At 56.2% G+C, this 16,710-nt stretch overlaps 1 protein-coding gene across 2 annotated transcripts; it reads left to right on the plus strand.

Moving 5' to 3' along the window:
* Positions 1-13,764: 13,764 nt before the first annotated feature.
* SLC51A (solute carrier family 51 alpha subunit) lies at positions 13,765-16,458 on the plus strand. 2 transcript variants are annotated; one of them, XM_008924572.2, is made up of 9 exons: positions 13,765-13,885; positions 14,085-14,179; positions 14,568-14,722; positions 14,839-14,912; positions 14,994-15,152; positions 15,285-15,396; positions 15,517-15,663; positions 15,850-15,955; positions 16,079-16,458. In XM_008924572.2, the coding sequence occupies exons 1-9, from the start codon at positions 13,851-13,853 to the stop codon at positions 16,213-16,215; spliced, it is 1,020 nt and encodes a 339-aa protein (XP_008922820.1). In that variant the 5' UTR covers positions 13,765-13,850; the 3' UTR covers positions 16,216-16,458. The 2 variants fall into 2 exon arrangements, with proteins under 2 accessions (XP_008922820.1, XP_017930347.1); XM_018074858.1 differs by lacking the exon at positions 13,765-13,885 and having other exon boundaries at positions 14,092-14,183.
* Positions 16,459-16,710: the final 252 nt, after the last annotated feature.

Raw genomic sequence — 16,710 nt, forward strand, 5'->3', positions numbered from 1 at the left:
ATCGGCCAATCCCGGCAGCCAAGCGCCGCCCTCCCCATATCCCGGCAGCGCCCGCCGCTCCCGGCCCGCCCCCCGCAAGATTGAAACGGGGTTGTAGTACTGCGATAAAGCACCTTCGGTGAAGGTGACTTCCCCACCTGCCTGGGCAACCTGTTCCAATGCCTGACAACCTGAACAGTGAAAAAAAAATTTCTAATATCTACTCTGAATTTCACTTGTGTCAGCTTTCTCAGCTTTCTCAGCTTTCTCATCCCCTCCCTGTAGGCGAGGTAGAAGAGACTGACCCCCACCTCTTTACGACCTGCTTTCTTTATAAAGATTGAAGCCGCGCTCTCTATAAATTGCCTTTGGATGCCCTCGGTGCAGCGGAGGAGCCGCTTGCCCAGTGGATGTATTTCACTTGGTTCACACCGCTGAGTCCCGGCTTCCCCACGGGAAGGGCTGGAAGCGAAGCGACCACCCGCCGTGCGGGGCGGGAGTTGAGGTTAACACCTCTTCGTGGGAAGGGGTGCTTGTACGGCAGCCAAAAGAAGGACCAGGTCACGATTTGGCCTCATTCCCACCCTCTCAGCATTTTGAGGGATAAGGGCAGGAAAAATATTTTCCTCCCCTGGGTGGTGCAAACCAGACACAGGACTTGCTCTGGCTTGGGAAGCTCTGAGCATCTTCAGGTCCCAGCAAGTCATGCACGCTCAGGGCTGCCTTTTTAGGTCTGAATGAGCAGAGACACCCAGGGTGTCTCTGCCTTTCCTTTGTATTGGGCTACCCAGATTGCTATTTTATTTGCACTATGGGAAGCGTGAAAGGCGTTATGCGTTTCAGCCCCTGTAGTGCATAAACACAAGAAGCATGAACAGCCCATGTCAGGCCATGGGCTGCCTGTGGCCCAGCATGAGAGAAGGTTGCTGCTTCCAGCCTCCATCCTTCAGCTCAGGGCATCACTCAAAAGCGTGCCAGGAACAGGGAACGCTTCAAGGTTTGAGTGTGCGCATGTTCAGCAGTGCTGTGCTCATTTGTCCCTTGCTCATTAAAAAAATAAATCAGTAGGCCTGGATTATTGCCTCAAATCCTCTCCCGGGAAAGAAGGATGGGAGCAGAAAGTTTGTAGTTTTGCAGAACACATGATTGCAAAGAGGATTATGTTTTGTGAAAAGCAATACATTCCTGTGCTGATAAAGGGGGGATTAACTAGACCTGAAATTCTCTGCGGCTGTCTAGAGACAAGCCTCTAAAGCATCTCTCAGGCAAGACATGCTGGTAGACCTGTCAGTTCTGCTTACCAGAGGAGGTTTGAGCCAGGCTCCAGTGGCCAGGCTCTCTCTTCTCTGGCTCTATCCCTCACCAGGGTGATGATGCCAGTCATGGAGGGGAAAACTGTTGTCACTCGGCGTGTGACTGCCCTGTGGGACATGCTGCTGGTGGGTGCCTCAGTGGAAGCCCAAGGCTTAAGAGGCTTCAGAAAGGGTTTAGATCAGTCCTGCAAGATGGATCCTCTGATAGTTTCTCAGTGTAATGGTCTGGATGTGGCCTGCTGCTCAGGAAATTGTAACCTGAGGAAAACTGTCCAAGCTCTGCTCAGTTTTTTGTGCTCCTCCTGGGCTTCCCCCTCCAAGCCCTCACCTTCTGGTAGCACCTTTACTGGTGCATGCTGGCTGGGCACACTGTGCCAGGGCTGCAATCACCACCCACCAGCGCTGCTGAGCAGAGCAGCAATTCCACACCGAGGTCCCGCTGGAGGAGGAACATTCCCTGGAGCAATGCTGCAATCCACATAAGGAAAGCAACAGCAGTTTGATTTATTCCTTTCTGTGGCATCTATCTGCTGGGCCGCCCTTCCAGGTAGCAGGGGAGGTGCCGTGTGCCATGCTATGCCAGCTCCGACCTGCCCTGACAGACGCTTGCTGCAGGTGTTTTCCATTCCCTCTCACAATGCGTGCGTGCTCAGTTGTCAGTTCCCCATTTCTACACCTGCCAGGAAAAAGATAAGAAAGCTGACATTTTAGAAACTCTGATATTTTTGCACCCCAGCTGGTGTTGGCAGTGAAATACATTAAAATGAGGGTTCTTCAAAAGCAGCATGGTACCCGTGAGCAGTGGAGCACCCTTCACCTTGCAGGCAGGGAGTGAGAGTCAGCTGGCTACTGGCACTTGGTGGCTGATGCCACCTCCCTCAGGCCTGGCACCTGTGTAGTTCACACAGTTGTGCCTGTACTGCTGTGATGCTGAGCCCAGGTGCTCAGGCTGCCCTGCTCAGACAAAAATCTTTGCAAGGAGCAGAGATAGCCAGAGATGGGAAATGGTTGAGGAGGAAAGAGGATGTAGGATCAGTGACTTCTGGTCTGTCATCCGAGCATCAGGCTGTTCCTCCTCATTGCGTCTGGGCTCGGTTATTTTAGGAGATGTTTGTCCCTGTTTCCTCTGAACTCCTAGGAGGCTTGTGAGTCCCCTGACTCAACTCAAATGACTCCACATTCTTTTATGCACTACCCCATGATGTGACAATGTCCTTCCTATGGGATTAATGCTGAAACATGAGATCAAAATATGGGAAGGAACATACAGTTTCACTTCAGTTTTGCAGCTGGCTGACCCTCGTGTGACCAGTTGTCCCACCCATGTTAAGGCAGTTAAAATGCAGTTAAAAGCTGCTTTGCAAGCAGCTTATCAAAAACGGTGTTGGGAGGTGACTTAAACACTTTTATGGCAAGAAATACTGCGACTAACATGGCTCTTCAGTCTAGAAGGGGTGGAAAAGCCAAGAACCAGGTGCTGGAGCGTGGTGTTAAGTTGGACGTGCTGTTGTGCTGAGGCCAAGTGTTGTAGGAGATGCAGTGGCCCATGTTGTGGGAGGTATTTATAGGGCTCCTGTGGGCTGTGCACTCTGCCCAACAGGGGCTGTGGGGCATTCCAGGCACCTCAGGGTTCAGGGCCAGGCAGGGAACAGGCATCTGGGGACAAAAGAAAGACTTTGATCTTGTCAATTGCTTCCTCTGGACGACAGCCACTCTGAAAAGTGCCAGCTCCAGCCTTCCTGGGAGCAGATTTGAGGGATACAATGTCTGTGCTCCCTACTCAACTCGTGGGTTGCACCGGGGTGCAATCAGCTATTATGTCCCAGAAGGGATGTGTGGAATCTGGGCTTTTGGAGTGTCAGCCATGCTGCAACCCCTCTCCCTCCAGATTAGGGCTGGCAAGCATGGCTCCCAGGATAGCCTGCCCTCTCTGCTTCTGTCTCCCCAAGCCAGTTCGACCTCCACGAATTTCACAACACCACAAATATCCCCATCCTCTAGAAGACCATGTGGTTTTGGCCTTTGCTGCTGTGGCAGTCACTGGCATGTGGAAGAGGATATGTTACCTCTTCTCCTGTAGCAAAGGGGCTGTGGAGGAGGCAAGGAAAAAGGCACTTGAGAGCGTGGAAACACAGCAGGTAACACTGAGAGCTGAGGCAGTGCTGTCGTTCCTTCAAACATCTGTCTTTACATCCTTCCTGGGGAAGCACCTGAGTCTGGCTTGGCTGTCCTCATTGTCCATAGCTGGCCTGGTGCTCCCTCCTGTTAGCTGGAGAGGAAACAGGCGCTGAGCACCTGGAGGAGAGATGTGGGGCCAAGGGTAGAGCAGGCTCTTGTTCCTATGAAGGTGCAGACCTGGAAGGCACCTGCTGCAAGAGCTGGACCTCCTCTTCAAAGACCAAAGATAGATTTTTTTTGCCTCCTTGCACAGCGAGGAGGCTCATCTCCCCATCTCTCCCATCACACAACAAGGGACATGGATGTGGTGATGCTCATTATTGCTGCTCTGCTTGCCTGGGGCTGGCATGGAGGCCCAACAGAGAGGCTCACGCTTGGACACTGCCCCAGTGGGACTAAAACAATTTGGCTCTTTTAACAGGGCTTCCTTGCTTGCAAAGACTGGTTTTCACTGGGATTTTAACCCCCAAATTCCTGGGGACACCTCTGTGCTCCTTGCATGACCCTACCCTGCTTACAGGGAGAAGGGTGGACTGTTACCTAGCTTTAGACCTGCCCAGAGGACACAGGAAGATGAAGCAATGAGCAAAGAGCAAGGCTTTAGCGTTGCTTCCCACCTGGCAGTTACATCTTTTGGCAAGGTGCTGACCCTCCCCAGGTGCAGCCAAGGGGGAGAGCAGAATCACAAGGACATTCCTTGGTGTGCATGGGGTTGATACCAGTCCTACCAACAGACAAAGTGGCCCAGCAGCCCTGTGGTGGGCAGCTGTGTCCAGTGGAGATCTAGCAGGGGCTGTTGTTGACCTGGAGCCTTTAACAGCGCAGGGTCAGCCCGGCAAAGCTCCCACTATCTTGGCTGCACCACGGGACTGTGCCGTTTGTCCCTGCTGATAGCAAACTCTGCCTGGCTGCTTTTATCTGGTGGTCAGGGTGGCTGTGGCTGCGGCAGGGGGGCCGCGGGGCTGGGGGCCTCCGACAAGTGTACAAATAAGCTCAGGACGTGAGTACAATAGCTAAGGATCGGCCTTTGAAAAGCAAGGGGACACAGCGTGGCCGCCCTGGGGCACATCAAAGGTCTGTTTCTCTCTGCGCTGTAGAAAAAGCCCGTGTGTTTGATGGCTACCCATGGACCTGGCCCCGGCATTGTGTCGGCACAAGGGGAAGAGGGTTTGAGTGGTGGGAAGCGGAAAGGGAAAAAAAGCAGCAGGGAGAGCACAGACACAAGAACTGGGACACAGTCCTGAGTGTCTCTGCCTCCAGATCATGGGTTTCTCATGAATTTCCTTGGTCCTGCTTTGTTCTGGCTCTTGCTGATCTGTATCTGGAGTGCAGCACACTCCTCTCTCCTCCTTCAGTGCACCTCCAGATACACATTCCATTTGCAAAGTGCTTTGTGTGCAACTTTACATGGACTTCCCTTGAATCAGCAGTTGCCACAGCTGGGGGCTGTTGGGGTTTTTCCCTTCTAGGTGGTTTGAATCCTAGAAAGCCAGACATACCATCTAAAATTTGTGGTGTTTCAGTCAAGAAGCACATGTGGCCAGAAGGAAAGTGACTTTTACCTAACAGCCTCAGAAACAACTCTGCACAATGCCTGGACAGAGCCAGGAAAAGACATAAAGATATGGTGGGAGGGATCTGCTTGGTATGCCGGATATGTGCCTGCCTGACAGGGTCCTGCAGTACCTGATGTACGTCTCTAGCAGGATCCAGTCCTGCAAGAGTCCCTGTCTGCTCCCTCCTGGGCTCCCAGAAGAGCCTGGAAAGCCCGGGAAAGTTTTGCCTCTGATTTGCTCTGCAGTGTGTGCACACTGCTGCTTTTGGATAAAGGACAGCCTGAGCCTGCTCAGTGGGAACCACCCTCTGCGATAAGGGTACATGTTGACTCAGGAGATTAGAACTGTCCACTGCTTTGTGTTTTTATAAAGTGCATTTATTGGCAAAAGAGCAGCCCAGAGGACAAAGGAAAACCACAACATAAAGAAGCCAGTACCCTGTGCAGTATTGGAGGCTCTGTGGGGAAAAAACGTGTCCCTAGGAGGCCTGGATGATGGTTCTGCTCTTTGGGAAGTAGCTGCAGCCTGCAGGCACTGGCCCCAGGCGTGTGGGAGCAGCAGGCAAAGCCGGTGTCTCCTTTGTGGATTTGTGATTGCAGGGCTCTCATGGCCCTTCTGCTCTTGATACCATTGTCAGGGTAATTAAACACTCCCAGGCAGGTGCTGAAGCCTTTGCAAACTGAGATTTGGCTTTGTCTTGTTGGCCTGCTGGAAATGCCTTTTTTTGGGTGGATTAATGTCTCACAGCAATATCTGAAAGCAAAGGGAGGGCTTTAATTGGGGTGGGATTAGTGCAGCAGGGTTGAGCAGGGAGAGTGGGAGCTTTCTTCCTACCTGCTAATTGCCCCTTCTCTGCGCTCTTCAACACCTGCCCCTGGCTGCCTGTGTGCCAGCTTTGTGCCATGGGGACCCAGGTGGTGCCAGGGTCCTTGTAGGTTTATTTAAGGAGCAGAGGGTGAGATGTGATGCTCAAACCAGGGGAGCTCGATCTGGCTATGGCAGCCAGAGGGCTTGGGATGCTTTTGGCACTCGGGTGCCTGACATGGCTCTGGGGGTCTCATGCCTTTCCCTTTGGCTGTTGTGGGGTCCCAGAGGCTGAGCTGAAACCTGCAGTTTGCAGCCAGCCCCTGTCGCTGGGCACAGGCAGGCAGCAGGATGATATAAACATGAGTCTGGTATGGTTTTCCCTGGGACATGTGAAGCAGGCCAGTCCTGCAAGGGCAAATCTCCCAGGATATGTGTACTTGGAGAAGGGCTATGACTCTCCAGCTCTTGGAAACAAGAGATAACCAGCCCTGTGCCTCAGCCAAATTGCTGACCTTCCCATCACCACTGGTCTGCCCTGCAACAGCCTCCTGTCCCCCCACGTGCCCTTCCAAGGGACGGGGTGTCAAAGGCAAAGGTCCACGATGGGCTATGTGGAGGCACAACCTTGCTCATCACCCCCTTTTTTGGCGGGCATCCTTTTGGATGCACACACAGCAGGGCAGGCCCCTGCTTGGTGGGAAAAGCTAACTTTACCCTAGGGGAAAAAAAATATGTCAGATTGTATTTTTGTCGCAATGTGGCCTGAAAGTCAAAGTCTTTGCTGCAGCTAAAAAAACTCCCCAGTCAAACCAATTAAAACAACTTCCCCTGCTCTCTTCTCTGCTTCCCCAGTGAAGAGCAGCCTGGTATTTGTTTTTACCCCCTGGCTGTTAGTCATCTCTGGTCATAAAGGAATGGTCAGCAGGGACTGTTTTCAGCACCAACCTGTCCTTTAGCTCTGCTTGGCTCAGTATGTCCACGAGAACTGCCCCAGGGGCTGCTGAGCCCGCTGTGCTGGTGCAGGCACCCATCCCAGCTCCCTCCTCGGCCACATGCCTTTGTGGGGTTTGTTGGGTATGATTACCCCTCTCTGGAGAAAGCACCTTTCTTTGCCTGTGCATGTCCTGGTGGCTTTTATGGCAGGTGTGAATTCGGAGGTTTTATTTGTTACTCCATGATGCAAAAAGGGTAAAGGGGCCCAGGGCAATGTGCATTTCTCCTAGAGCTGCCCCAGCCCTCCCTTCTCTTCTTCATGATTGGAGACTGGGGGTGAAACACCTTGTCTCTTTGCTTTATCCCTCAGAAGGGACTTGGGGGAAGAAGTGATACCCAGAAGAGAGGCTTGGCTAGGGCTGAGTATTGCTTTGCTGTCAGCAAGAGCTGGTGATTCTAGGCCTCTGCCACCCTCAGCTCCATGCACCTTGTAGGGTGCCATAGGGTGCTGTGCTCGCAGCCAGGATGGACAAAACCATGTGTACTCACACATCTACATGTCAAGTTTGGGCACACACACACGTACGTCCACATGTACGCCCCTATCCACGTGAACATGAGCACCCATGTGTGTGCCCACACCTCTCTGGGCATGTCCATCCCCTCCCACCTCTCTGCCTCCTCCCCTGACAAAGCAAGAGTGAGCAGGCAGTGGGTGGAAGTGCTTGCATGGCACCCTGGTGTGGATCTGGCACTGGTAACAGGAAGGGAAGGGAGGTGTTTTTCTTGGTTCCTTTTGAGCTGCACTCCGGATGCTTTCCCACCTGCAGTGGGAGGCAGCATCACTTGGGGACAGCTGAAGAAGTCTCACAAAGGGCTGAAGGCTTTCCCCCAGCGAGTGGACTGCTCCCTGTGCCTGACCCAGGCCATTGTGGTCACCGTGGGGTGGCTGAGGCTGGTGGGTTGGTGTTATGGAGCCGGGAGGGCTCAGGGCCATCAGGGAAGCACCACCCGCCTTCCACAAACATGCTGTGTCTCTGCTGGCTCTCTGCGAAAATATTTGTCTGTCTGAGGCAGGACTTTTTAAAGCCTCAGCATTTTCACCTGCAAGCTTCTTGCAAGAGACAGACGGGTGTAAAAATAAAGCTCCTGACCAAAGCAAACGCTCACAACCCGCTCAGAGGGCGTGTTAACCTAGTCATTCTCCAAAAGCAAACATCGGCAGTGACGTGCAATATTTTAGGTAGCTGTGGCACAAGAAAGCCCCTCTGTTATTCAAACAAGGTGCCCTTTCATTCAGAGGTTGGAGGCAGCTCTGAGAAAACAGTGGCATGTCACTGGGATAACCCACTGGAAATGCAGACGTTACCTTACGGCAGCAAAACACTTCTTTGCTCCTGAAGGGTTGGAGCAGGGCGGAAGCGACTCCTGAGGGTGTTGACCGTGGTATTTCCACAGGATCTCCCCAGCCGGGTTGGGGACTGCCAGCCGTTTGTTCGTCCCCTTTGAAGGACACAAAGGCCTCACCGTGCTGAGCCCCACAGCTTGGTCACTTCCGCTCTGGCCAAGCGCGGCACCGTCAGATGTGGGGCTGCTGGGAGGAAAAGTAAACAGAAAGGGGGCCAGAAGGGCTGGGCAGAAGATGGGGGTGTTATCAGGTACCCAATCTGTAAGGCTCTGTTCAAAACAGAGGAGAAGCCTGGAACCATCAAAGCTGCTCTGATGGCCTCGATCCAGATGGGAGAAGGGTTTCCTCCAGCTTCTGCTGGGCTTCTTCCTTCTCATGGTGTACTCCACTTCCTCCCAAGCCAGGGACAAGCCCCAACATCCTCTTCCTCTTCTCTGTGTGGGAGATGACCTTCAGAGTGCTGGGCAGTGTGAAGGACAGCCCCCTGTCCTGGGCAGCCCCTTCGGTCCCTGGTGGGGACCCTTGGGTGGGAGCAGCAGGGCCAGTGCCCTGGGAGCAGTGGTTTGGAAGCGTGATTGAGGCTACGGCTTGGGCGATAAGCAAGCCTGTGAGGACAAGATGTTCCACTCCTGGGGGCACACCCATCCCAGCTCATCGCAGTTTATATCCACTATACAAGATCTTAGACAGTATAGAAAGTCACATACATATTTATAGATGTGTGTGTATACATTATGTGTGGGTTTTCCATGTACATAGTCAAACAGTCTCAGCAGTTTTGGGAAGAGGCATCTTGCTGACCTGGACTGCAGTTTGGCTGCTGAGGATCTGCAAGCCAGTTCCCTGGGGGTCACCCCTCTAAGTGCTCTGGGACAGACACAGTGATGCCCTGGTTGTTCCAACCTGGCAGCACAGGAGCCTGGTCAGGGTGGGAGCATCCATGGTAGTATCCAGCTCTGTCTGGGGAAGGAACAGGAGGGTCCCTGGCAGTGTCATCAGGGCTGTGCACAGGAGCTGGTCCCATGGCCGTGGCTGGGCAGTATTTCTGAGAGTCAGAGCTGGCAGGGAGCAGGGCATGGGAGGATCTTGCTCACACACCCTCTGCATCACTTCTGCCTCTCAAGAAGTTGAGACATCCGGGGGCTGGATTTTCTGTGAAACAGTGTGCTCTTCTGGTTAGCAAAAATCCCCAGCTCTCCCTTGCACTCCTCCTGCACACCTCCGGTCTCGTTCCCCCATCACAGCCACCTCACTGGCGTGTCCCATCACCCATGGCCAGGCAGGAGGCTCAGGAGCGGGTGTATTTAGTGGGAATGATCCTTACTGCCTCATGCTGGCAGAAGGGGATTTTCCCTTCACAGAAGGGAAAGGCTGAGGCCAGCAAGACTCCTACCCCAAGCCCCTCCAAGGCCAGCATTTCTCCTGGTGACCTTGAGGCAGAGACTGGAGGCAGCTGGCTGGCTCTCAGGGCCTGTCCCCATCTGAAATGCCAACTCAGTCTATAAATAACACCTGGCATGGTTCTCTCCGCAGGCATCAGAGCACTGAGAAACTGAGCCCTCTATGCCCTCATGCCCCATTTTAGAGATGGGGAAGCTGAGGCATGGTGGGGTCCTTGACCCTGCCTTGCAGTGAGCCGTGATGCAGTGCTGTGGGTTTGCAGGGCACTGGGAGATGTTTTCCAGTGTCAGAGAGACTGGTTGCCACTGGGAAGGGTAGGATTTGATGGGAGCTATTGCTCTGCCAGGGGCTCTACATGTTGTCCCACACCAGCTGGGCTGTCAGGGCACTCAGGGTGCCTTTGTCCCCAGAGAAGGGGACCTACAGGGGCTTGGTGTGTCGTACCCCTGTAATAGCCCCCCTGCCCTCCTTGCTCAATGCTCCCTCCTCACCATATCTCCCAGGGACAGCAGCTCCCACCCCACCAGCTGCCTCCGAGGGCAATCGGTGGGGAGCACCTGGGCCTTATCTGCGGGCCATCCATGGGCAGGGCTCCCTGCCATCCCTATCAGTGGGCAGCTCCAGACCCAGGGCTGAGGGGAGCCGGCCCCATTCCTGCTGTGCTGGGGCCGGGGGCATTGTCACTTCCCCACGCTGACCATTGCAGGGGGATGGTCGAAGGTCCGGGACCCCTCTCCAGTCCTGTGCTGTGACGCTGATGGATTTGCAGGGGTCCAGCCAAGGCCATCGCACTGGGAGGTTGTGGGTTGTGGTGGGGCATTGAAGGCAGATGGTGGCAGCAGCCTTATGACTGCCAGCAGGATCTGCATGCCCTGACATGTCCTGGCCATGGGGAAGCTGGAGATGGTTGGCTGGGAGCCTGCTGCGCCCACCAAGGTCAGCTCCTCTGGCCATAACCACAGGGAATTAGAAATGGGTGGAAAACTGTATAAAAACCCATGCAAATATTTGCATTTCAAGGGATTTTCCAAGTATTGGGGAATGCTGACACAGCAGCAGCGTGGGCGATGCTGGCATGCCAAGAGGGTCTGCTTGACTATTTTTTGGGGGCAGAGTTTCAGTGGTCAAAGAGTTTTGTTTAGAATAAAAGAGCTAATCAAGCAAATGGGGAGATTTTCCACCACTGCTGCTGGTTTCTCCGACAGCTTCTCAGGGCAAAACAGCCACCTCCATTCTGAGGGAGCCGTGGGCCTTCAAACCACTCCTGCCCTGGGTTGGTAGGTGTATGGCTCCCGTCTCAGTGCTCCTTTTTCCCTCTCTGATGAAGGGATTTTTGGCAGGAAAGGGGCTCCCTATACTGGGGCTGCTCTGCCCAGGGGCATCCTGGGAGTCTGGGGCTGAGGTCGAGTTGGTGGGAGCCTGATCTATCTGTTGCCCCCCACTTTTGCCCATGCCAGAGGATGCTCACCTGTTGGCTCCTGCCCATCCTGCCACCTTTTGGCCGTGTTAGCAGCCTGTGTGGAGAAGGCTGACTGGTTGTCTTGGTTTAAAAAGACAAATGTCTACCAAGGAAGGCAGTAACCTGACTGGAATGGAAAGAAGACCCCTCCCTCCAAATTATTATCCTTCGAAACTAAGAGGCTCTCAGGCAAAAATGTAGAACAAAGAATTACAGTTCTTTACTAAAATATATATATAGAACAAAACAGAATGAACACCACCACCACAACAGAAGCTTTCAACCAGCTGAGTACTGCTTCCCCTTTCGGTGCAGTTATAACCACAGACGGCAGGGGACGCGGCACATTTCGGGAGGCAGAGGGTCAGCCGAGAGCGCGGTGCCGAGTTCCAGGACTCACCCGACCACGGTGGCAGAGACGGTCTGGGAACCTTCCCGTGGGCAGCACAAGGACCCTCTCACCGTTTCCAGGAGCGGATGGGTGGGGAGGGGGTGGTGTTGGAAGCTCCTCCACGGACAGTGCCCTCCACCAAGCATAGGTAGGGGCTGCAGTAAATAAGAAGTTGGGGGGATCCTGGCCTCCCCCATCCCTCTGCGTCCCCCCTCTCCACACCTATCTCCACCAGCTCCCGGGACAGGTCGAAGCAGGCAATTTGGAGGCACGTCCTGTCCTGCTGGGGCAGCGAGGGCTCAGTGCCATGAACTGCAGGGGTGAGAGCCCTCCATGTCCCCAGGGGACAGCTCTGGGGTCGTGTCCACAGCAGGATGGTGTGATGGTGTGTGGATGTGTCCTGGCCCCATGCAGGGTGGGATGGGGTGGTCTTGGGCAGGGTGATGGGGCTGGGGGCTTGGTGGAGGTGGGTCAGTGCTGCTGGTGTCACCGGTGCATCCAGCACCAAGACAGGATGGAGAGGGGAGCGTGTGCAATGATGGAAACCTCCTTGCATGTGTGTGCATGCATGGTGGGACCAGCTCATGCAGAGCATCAATATGTGGGGCTGCCCCCCTGCTCTGAGCTTGGAGTCCAGTCATGTCCTGCATCCCCATCTCAGGTTGGCAGGATGATCCATGCCCCACAGCCATACCTGGCACCTCGGGGTGTGCTGTGCTTGGGGAACGCAGAGGACCCAGGGCTCAGTCATGCTTTGGTGCTACCTCAGTGACAAGGAGGGTCATGATGGTGCTAGAGCAGAGTCAGGGACAGACAGACCCAGGTGTGCTGGACAAGGGGACCACTGTGTGCCCCCCTGCAGTGGGCACCCATGGGTGTTGCTGGCCCCAGGGCTGTGTGCAGGCAGGGGAACAGGCTCCTGCACAGCCTGTGTGCACAGCACACTGTGCAGCACGTGTGCGTGCGTGCTGGGACAGGGCTCTGTTTCCCTGGGGCCACGGATACGTGCAGATCATGCCTGTGGTTATGGACTGCAGGGGGATGAGCACCAGGTAGATGAGGCAGGAGAGCGGGCCTGCCGTGACATAGCAGTGACCGCCAGACACTGGTGGTGATACTGGTGTGGCACAGAGGTGCTGGGTGGGGGGGCCCCCATAGGGTCCCTGCACCATGTGGGGTCCAGGAGCACCCAGGGCTGTGGTCACCCCCTGTGGGGGGTTTGCTTGTGCAAAGTCAGGTAAGTGTGTGTGTGTGTGTGTGAGTGCACAGGGCTGGCTGTGCAGCGTGCAGTGTGCCAGGTTAGTATGGGGGTACAGCATATGGGGCAGGATAGGGAGCGTGTACAGTGTGTAGGGACAGGGATATGGGGCTTGGTTAATGGGGCTGAGGGGAGGGGAGGGCCAGGTGTGCGCAGCACCTCTAACATGCACAGAGCCCCCACAGCAACACTCTCCTCTCCCCATCCCCTTCCCATAACAACTGAGGCATCGCCCCACCTCACCACCCCATTCCCATGAAAATGGCAGCATCCTGCTCCCACAGCAAGATGCAGGGCACCCATTTGGGGTCCCGGTGCCACTCTGGCTTCAGCAGAAGCCCACTGCCAGAGGGGCAAAGGGTGGAGAGCTCCAAAGGGACCCAGTACAAACCAGTACTCATTTTCCTTGGGGTGCTGGGAGGACACCTGGAGCCGTGGACACCCCTGGGATCCATGAGGGTGCTGAGATCCCTCTAAGACAAGGATACGCTGCTCCTAACACCTCAGCTCCCTACTCAGTGTGCCACCTCCAGCCCGCTGTCCCCCTCTTCAGGCCGAGGCTCTGCTGTTGTCCCCAGAGGCCAGGGTGCTGAGCCGGGGCTGAGCACTGGGCCAGCCCTGCCCCCTGGTGCCGTGGGAGCTGCTCCCTGCAGGGCTCAGCCCCGGGGCTGCTGGAGCTGAGCCACCACAAACTCCTCACAGGGCCCGCAGAGCCGCACAGGAGCTGGTGAGCTTCCCACCGCCCTGTGGCATCACCTCCTACTCTGCCACCGCTGCTGAGGGGACAGAAGGACACGTCCTGGACCCTCCATGGCACCACCAGCCCATTTCTGGGCTGCCCTTGGGGATATGCAGCAGTGTCACCCCAGCACAGGTGTCCTGGGACACGCAGGACTGCCGGCACGGGTGACAGTCGCCTTCCCGGTCCCTGGGTCGATAACCGGGCGGCCGAGGCTCTCTGTGGGCCGGGACACCAAAAGGGTGGCTGCAGCAGCGGGAGAGGAAGGAGAGCACGGGAGGCTCTGGTTAAACTGGAACGAGGCGCGGCGTCCGCCCACGGTCCCTGCCCTGGGGACTCTGACCCCGTGGGCCGGCGAGGGGAGCTGAGGCAGGCGGTGACGAGCAGCCCCACAGCCACTGGGACCGAGCCGGAGAGAGCAGAGCAGGATGGATCCGACCTTCGAGCTGGCAGATGACCCCAGGTGGGTGCTGGAGCCCCCCATGCTGCTTTTCAGCCAGGCAAATCTAACTTTTTGCAGCAGAATTTTGGATTATTCCATCTGCTAAGGAAGGGAGTCACTTGTGGGTGAGGCAAGTCAGCCAGGGGACTGCAGGGACCCTGCAGGGCTGGGCGTCCCCGTGTCCTTGTGGGTCTGTGCAGCACTCCCTTCTGCTCCACAGGTTCTCCCACACTTTGGTGGAGATGCTGATCAGGAACTACAGCGTGCCAGTAGCCTGCTTTTCCCTGCCACCCACCTCCCGGCAACTGGTGCACCGTAGGTGGGGGGACAGGGTTGGGGACACCCTCCTCTTGTTGCTGGCAGGAGCAACAAGGGATGAAGGTGGTGGGATGGCTGTAGCAGCTGCAAGCAAGGAGCAGCCCCAAGGAAGGGGGAGGCAGCGTGGTGCTGCCAGGGTCTTAGCCTCCCATCCCACAGTCCTGCCTGCAGGGATGGGGATGGCCCAGGACGGGTCAGCACTGGGGCAGGTGACAGGGGACAGGGAGCAGCAGGTCAGAAGTGCCAGCTCTGGCACAGTGAGACGTGCACGGTGTGGCAGAGCTTCCCAAACCTGTGGGGTGGTGGGTTGGGGTGCAGCTCTCTGCAGTAGAGCCCCAGGAGGGACAGGACAGGATGAAGATGGCTTCTCCCCCCTCCCTGGCAGAGCTGGACACGACCCAACTCACCATCATGGGCCTCTGCACCATCATGACGCTGCTGTCGGTCACGATCTTTGTGGAACAGGCTTTCTACCTCACCCACAAGATCCGCTGCCCCATCAAGATGAAGACCCTTCGCTGGAGCAGCTCGGCCCCTACGGTGAGCTCGGGTTTGGGGTGGTGGTGGGGGCATCACCCCGGCTGGCCAGGGCCACCCAAGGGGTGCCAGCCCACAGGAGGGGGCAGTGTCAGTGTGCCAAGCTCGTGTTCCCCCAGGTTGTGTCTGTGGTCAGCTGCTTTGGACTGTGGTTCCCACGCTCCACGATGGTGGTGGAGATGGCTACCACGACGTGAGTATCACCCACCCCAGGGCAGGGGCACTGTGAAGCCCATGGGGCTTAACTTGCCTTCCTCCTCCCCCTCCTCCTCAGGTACTTTGCCATCTGCTTCTGCCTCATGATGAAGGTCATGGTAGAGGGCTTTGGGGGGAAGGAGGCAGTGCTCAGCACCCTGGAGGATGTGCCCATGGTGGTCAGCACTGGGCCCTGCTGCTGCTGCTGCCCTTGCCTGCCCAAAATCACCATGAACAGGTGAGGGAGAGCTGGGATAAACCCCTGCCCCTGGGGAGGGCTTTCAGCCCCTGCTTCTGCTGGGCTGAAGAGAAGTCCCTGGGCAGGGGCTTGGGGACCTCAGAGTGCTATTGGTCTTTCTGTCCATGCCAGGAAAAAGCTTAAACTGATGATGCTGGGGACTTTCCAGTATGCCTTCTGCAGGGCAGTTGCTGTCTTCCTGGGGCTGGTCCTGCACACCGATGGGAATTATAACCCTGCTGACGTGAGTGCCAGGGCACAGGGATGGGCAGGGCAATGTCCTAGACAGGGAGCCTCCACCTGCTCTCACCTTTCCCAGCAGCTTTGTCAGCCCAGGAATATATTCTGTGTGCTGCCCCTACAGATTTCGGCAGAGAGTGTGGCCCTCTGGATCAACACCTTGGTTGGTGCCTCTACCATCTTCGGGCTGTGGGCCCTGGGCATCCTCTTCCGGCAGGCCCGCCAACACCTGGCTGAACAGAACATCCGGGGCAAGTTCACCTGTTTCCAGGTGAGCCCCTATCCTGCCCAGCCCCCTCCTGCAGCACAGATGGGATGAGGTGGCATGGGGGAAGATGGTGGGACAGGAGCCACCACTGGGAGAGAGCCCGATCTGGCTGCAGGACAGAGGGAAAGGTGAAGGGTGGGATCCTGGCAGTGGTGCAGCCCCCACCACTTGTGGTGTTGGTGGTTGCAGCTCCTCCTCGTCCTGACGGCACTGCAGCCTGCCATCTTCAGCATCCTGGCCAACAATGGCAGCATCGCCTGCTCGCCGCCCTTCTCCTCCAAGGCCAGATCGCAGCGTAAGTCGGGAGACGGGGAATGGCATCCTGTGCTCCTGGCTGGGCCCCTCTGTCACATGGTGCGGCGTGGGGAGGGGGCACGGTGGAAGGTGGCAGCTTCAAATGACCCTTCTGCTTTTCCAGAGATGAACTTGCAGCTGTTGATCCCACAGACCTTCCTCCTGGCAGTGCTGACGCGGATGTACTACCGCAAGCGGGATGACAAGCCAGGCTACCAGCCCGTCGGCTTTGCACCCACGGGCCCTGACGTCAAGGCGTGAATGGGAGGGAGAAACTGGGGTGCCAAGGGGCAGAGTGGGGTGAGGGGCTGGTCTGCCCTGTACAACCATCTCCTCCCCTGGCCCTGGGGAGCTGCAGGCAGCAGAGGAGGCAGAAGGGGAAAGAGCATCTTGGGACCGAGTGAAAGGGTCTGAATCCTGAAAGCCACAAGCCAAGGGGGTCAGTGAAGCCGCCTCCAGCATGGGGGCTCTTGTCTAGAACTGAGTAAAGGTGAATTTGTACTTGAGTCTTGTGTTGGTGACTGGGTTCATATTATCTCTGCCCAGGTTGGGTGGGAGATGACTCCATACGGGGGAGGAGGATGAAGTCCAGAGCAGCACAGCCATGGAATGGGACCATCATGGGGTGCCCAACATCCAGCTGTGACAATGACCTCTGGGTGCTGCTGCCTGGGGTCCCAGAGCCAAGGCAAGGCCAGGGTGATGGTGATTTCTCCTAAGACCTCTGGATGGGTCTGGCCTGTCCCTGGGGCACGT

The sequence above is a fragment of the Manacus vitellinus genome, unplaced genomic scaffold (assembly GCF_001715985.3).
Source record: "Manacus vitellinus isolate BGI_N305 unplaced genomic scaffold, ASM171598v3 scaffold_29_pilon, whole genome shotgun sequence".
Taxonomy (NCBI): domain Eukaryota; kingdom Metazoa; phylum Chordata; class Aves; order Passeriformes; family Pipridae; genus Manacus; species Manacus vitellinus.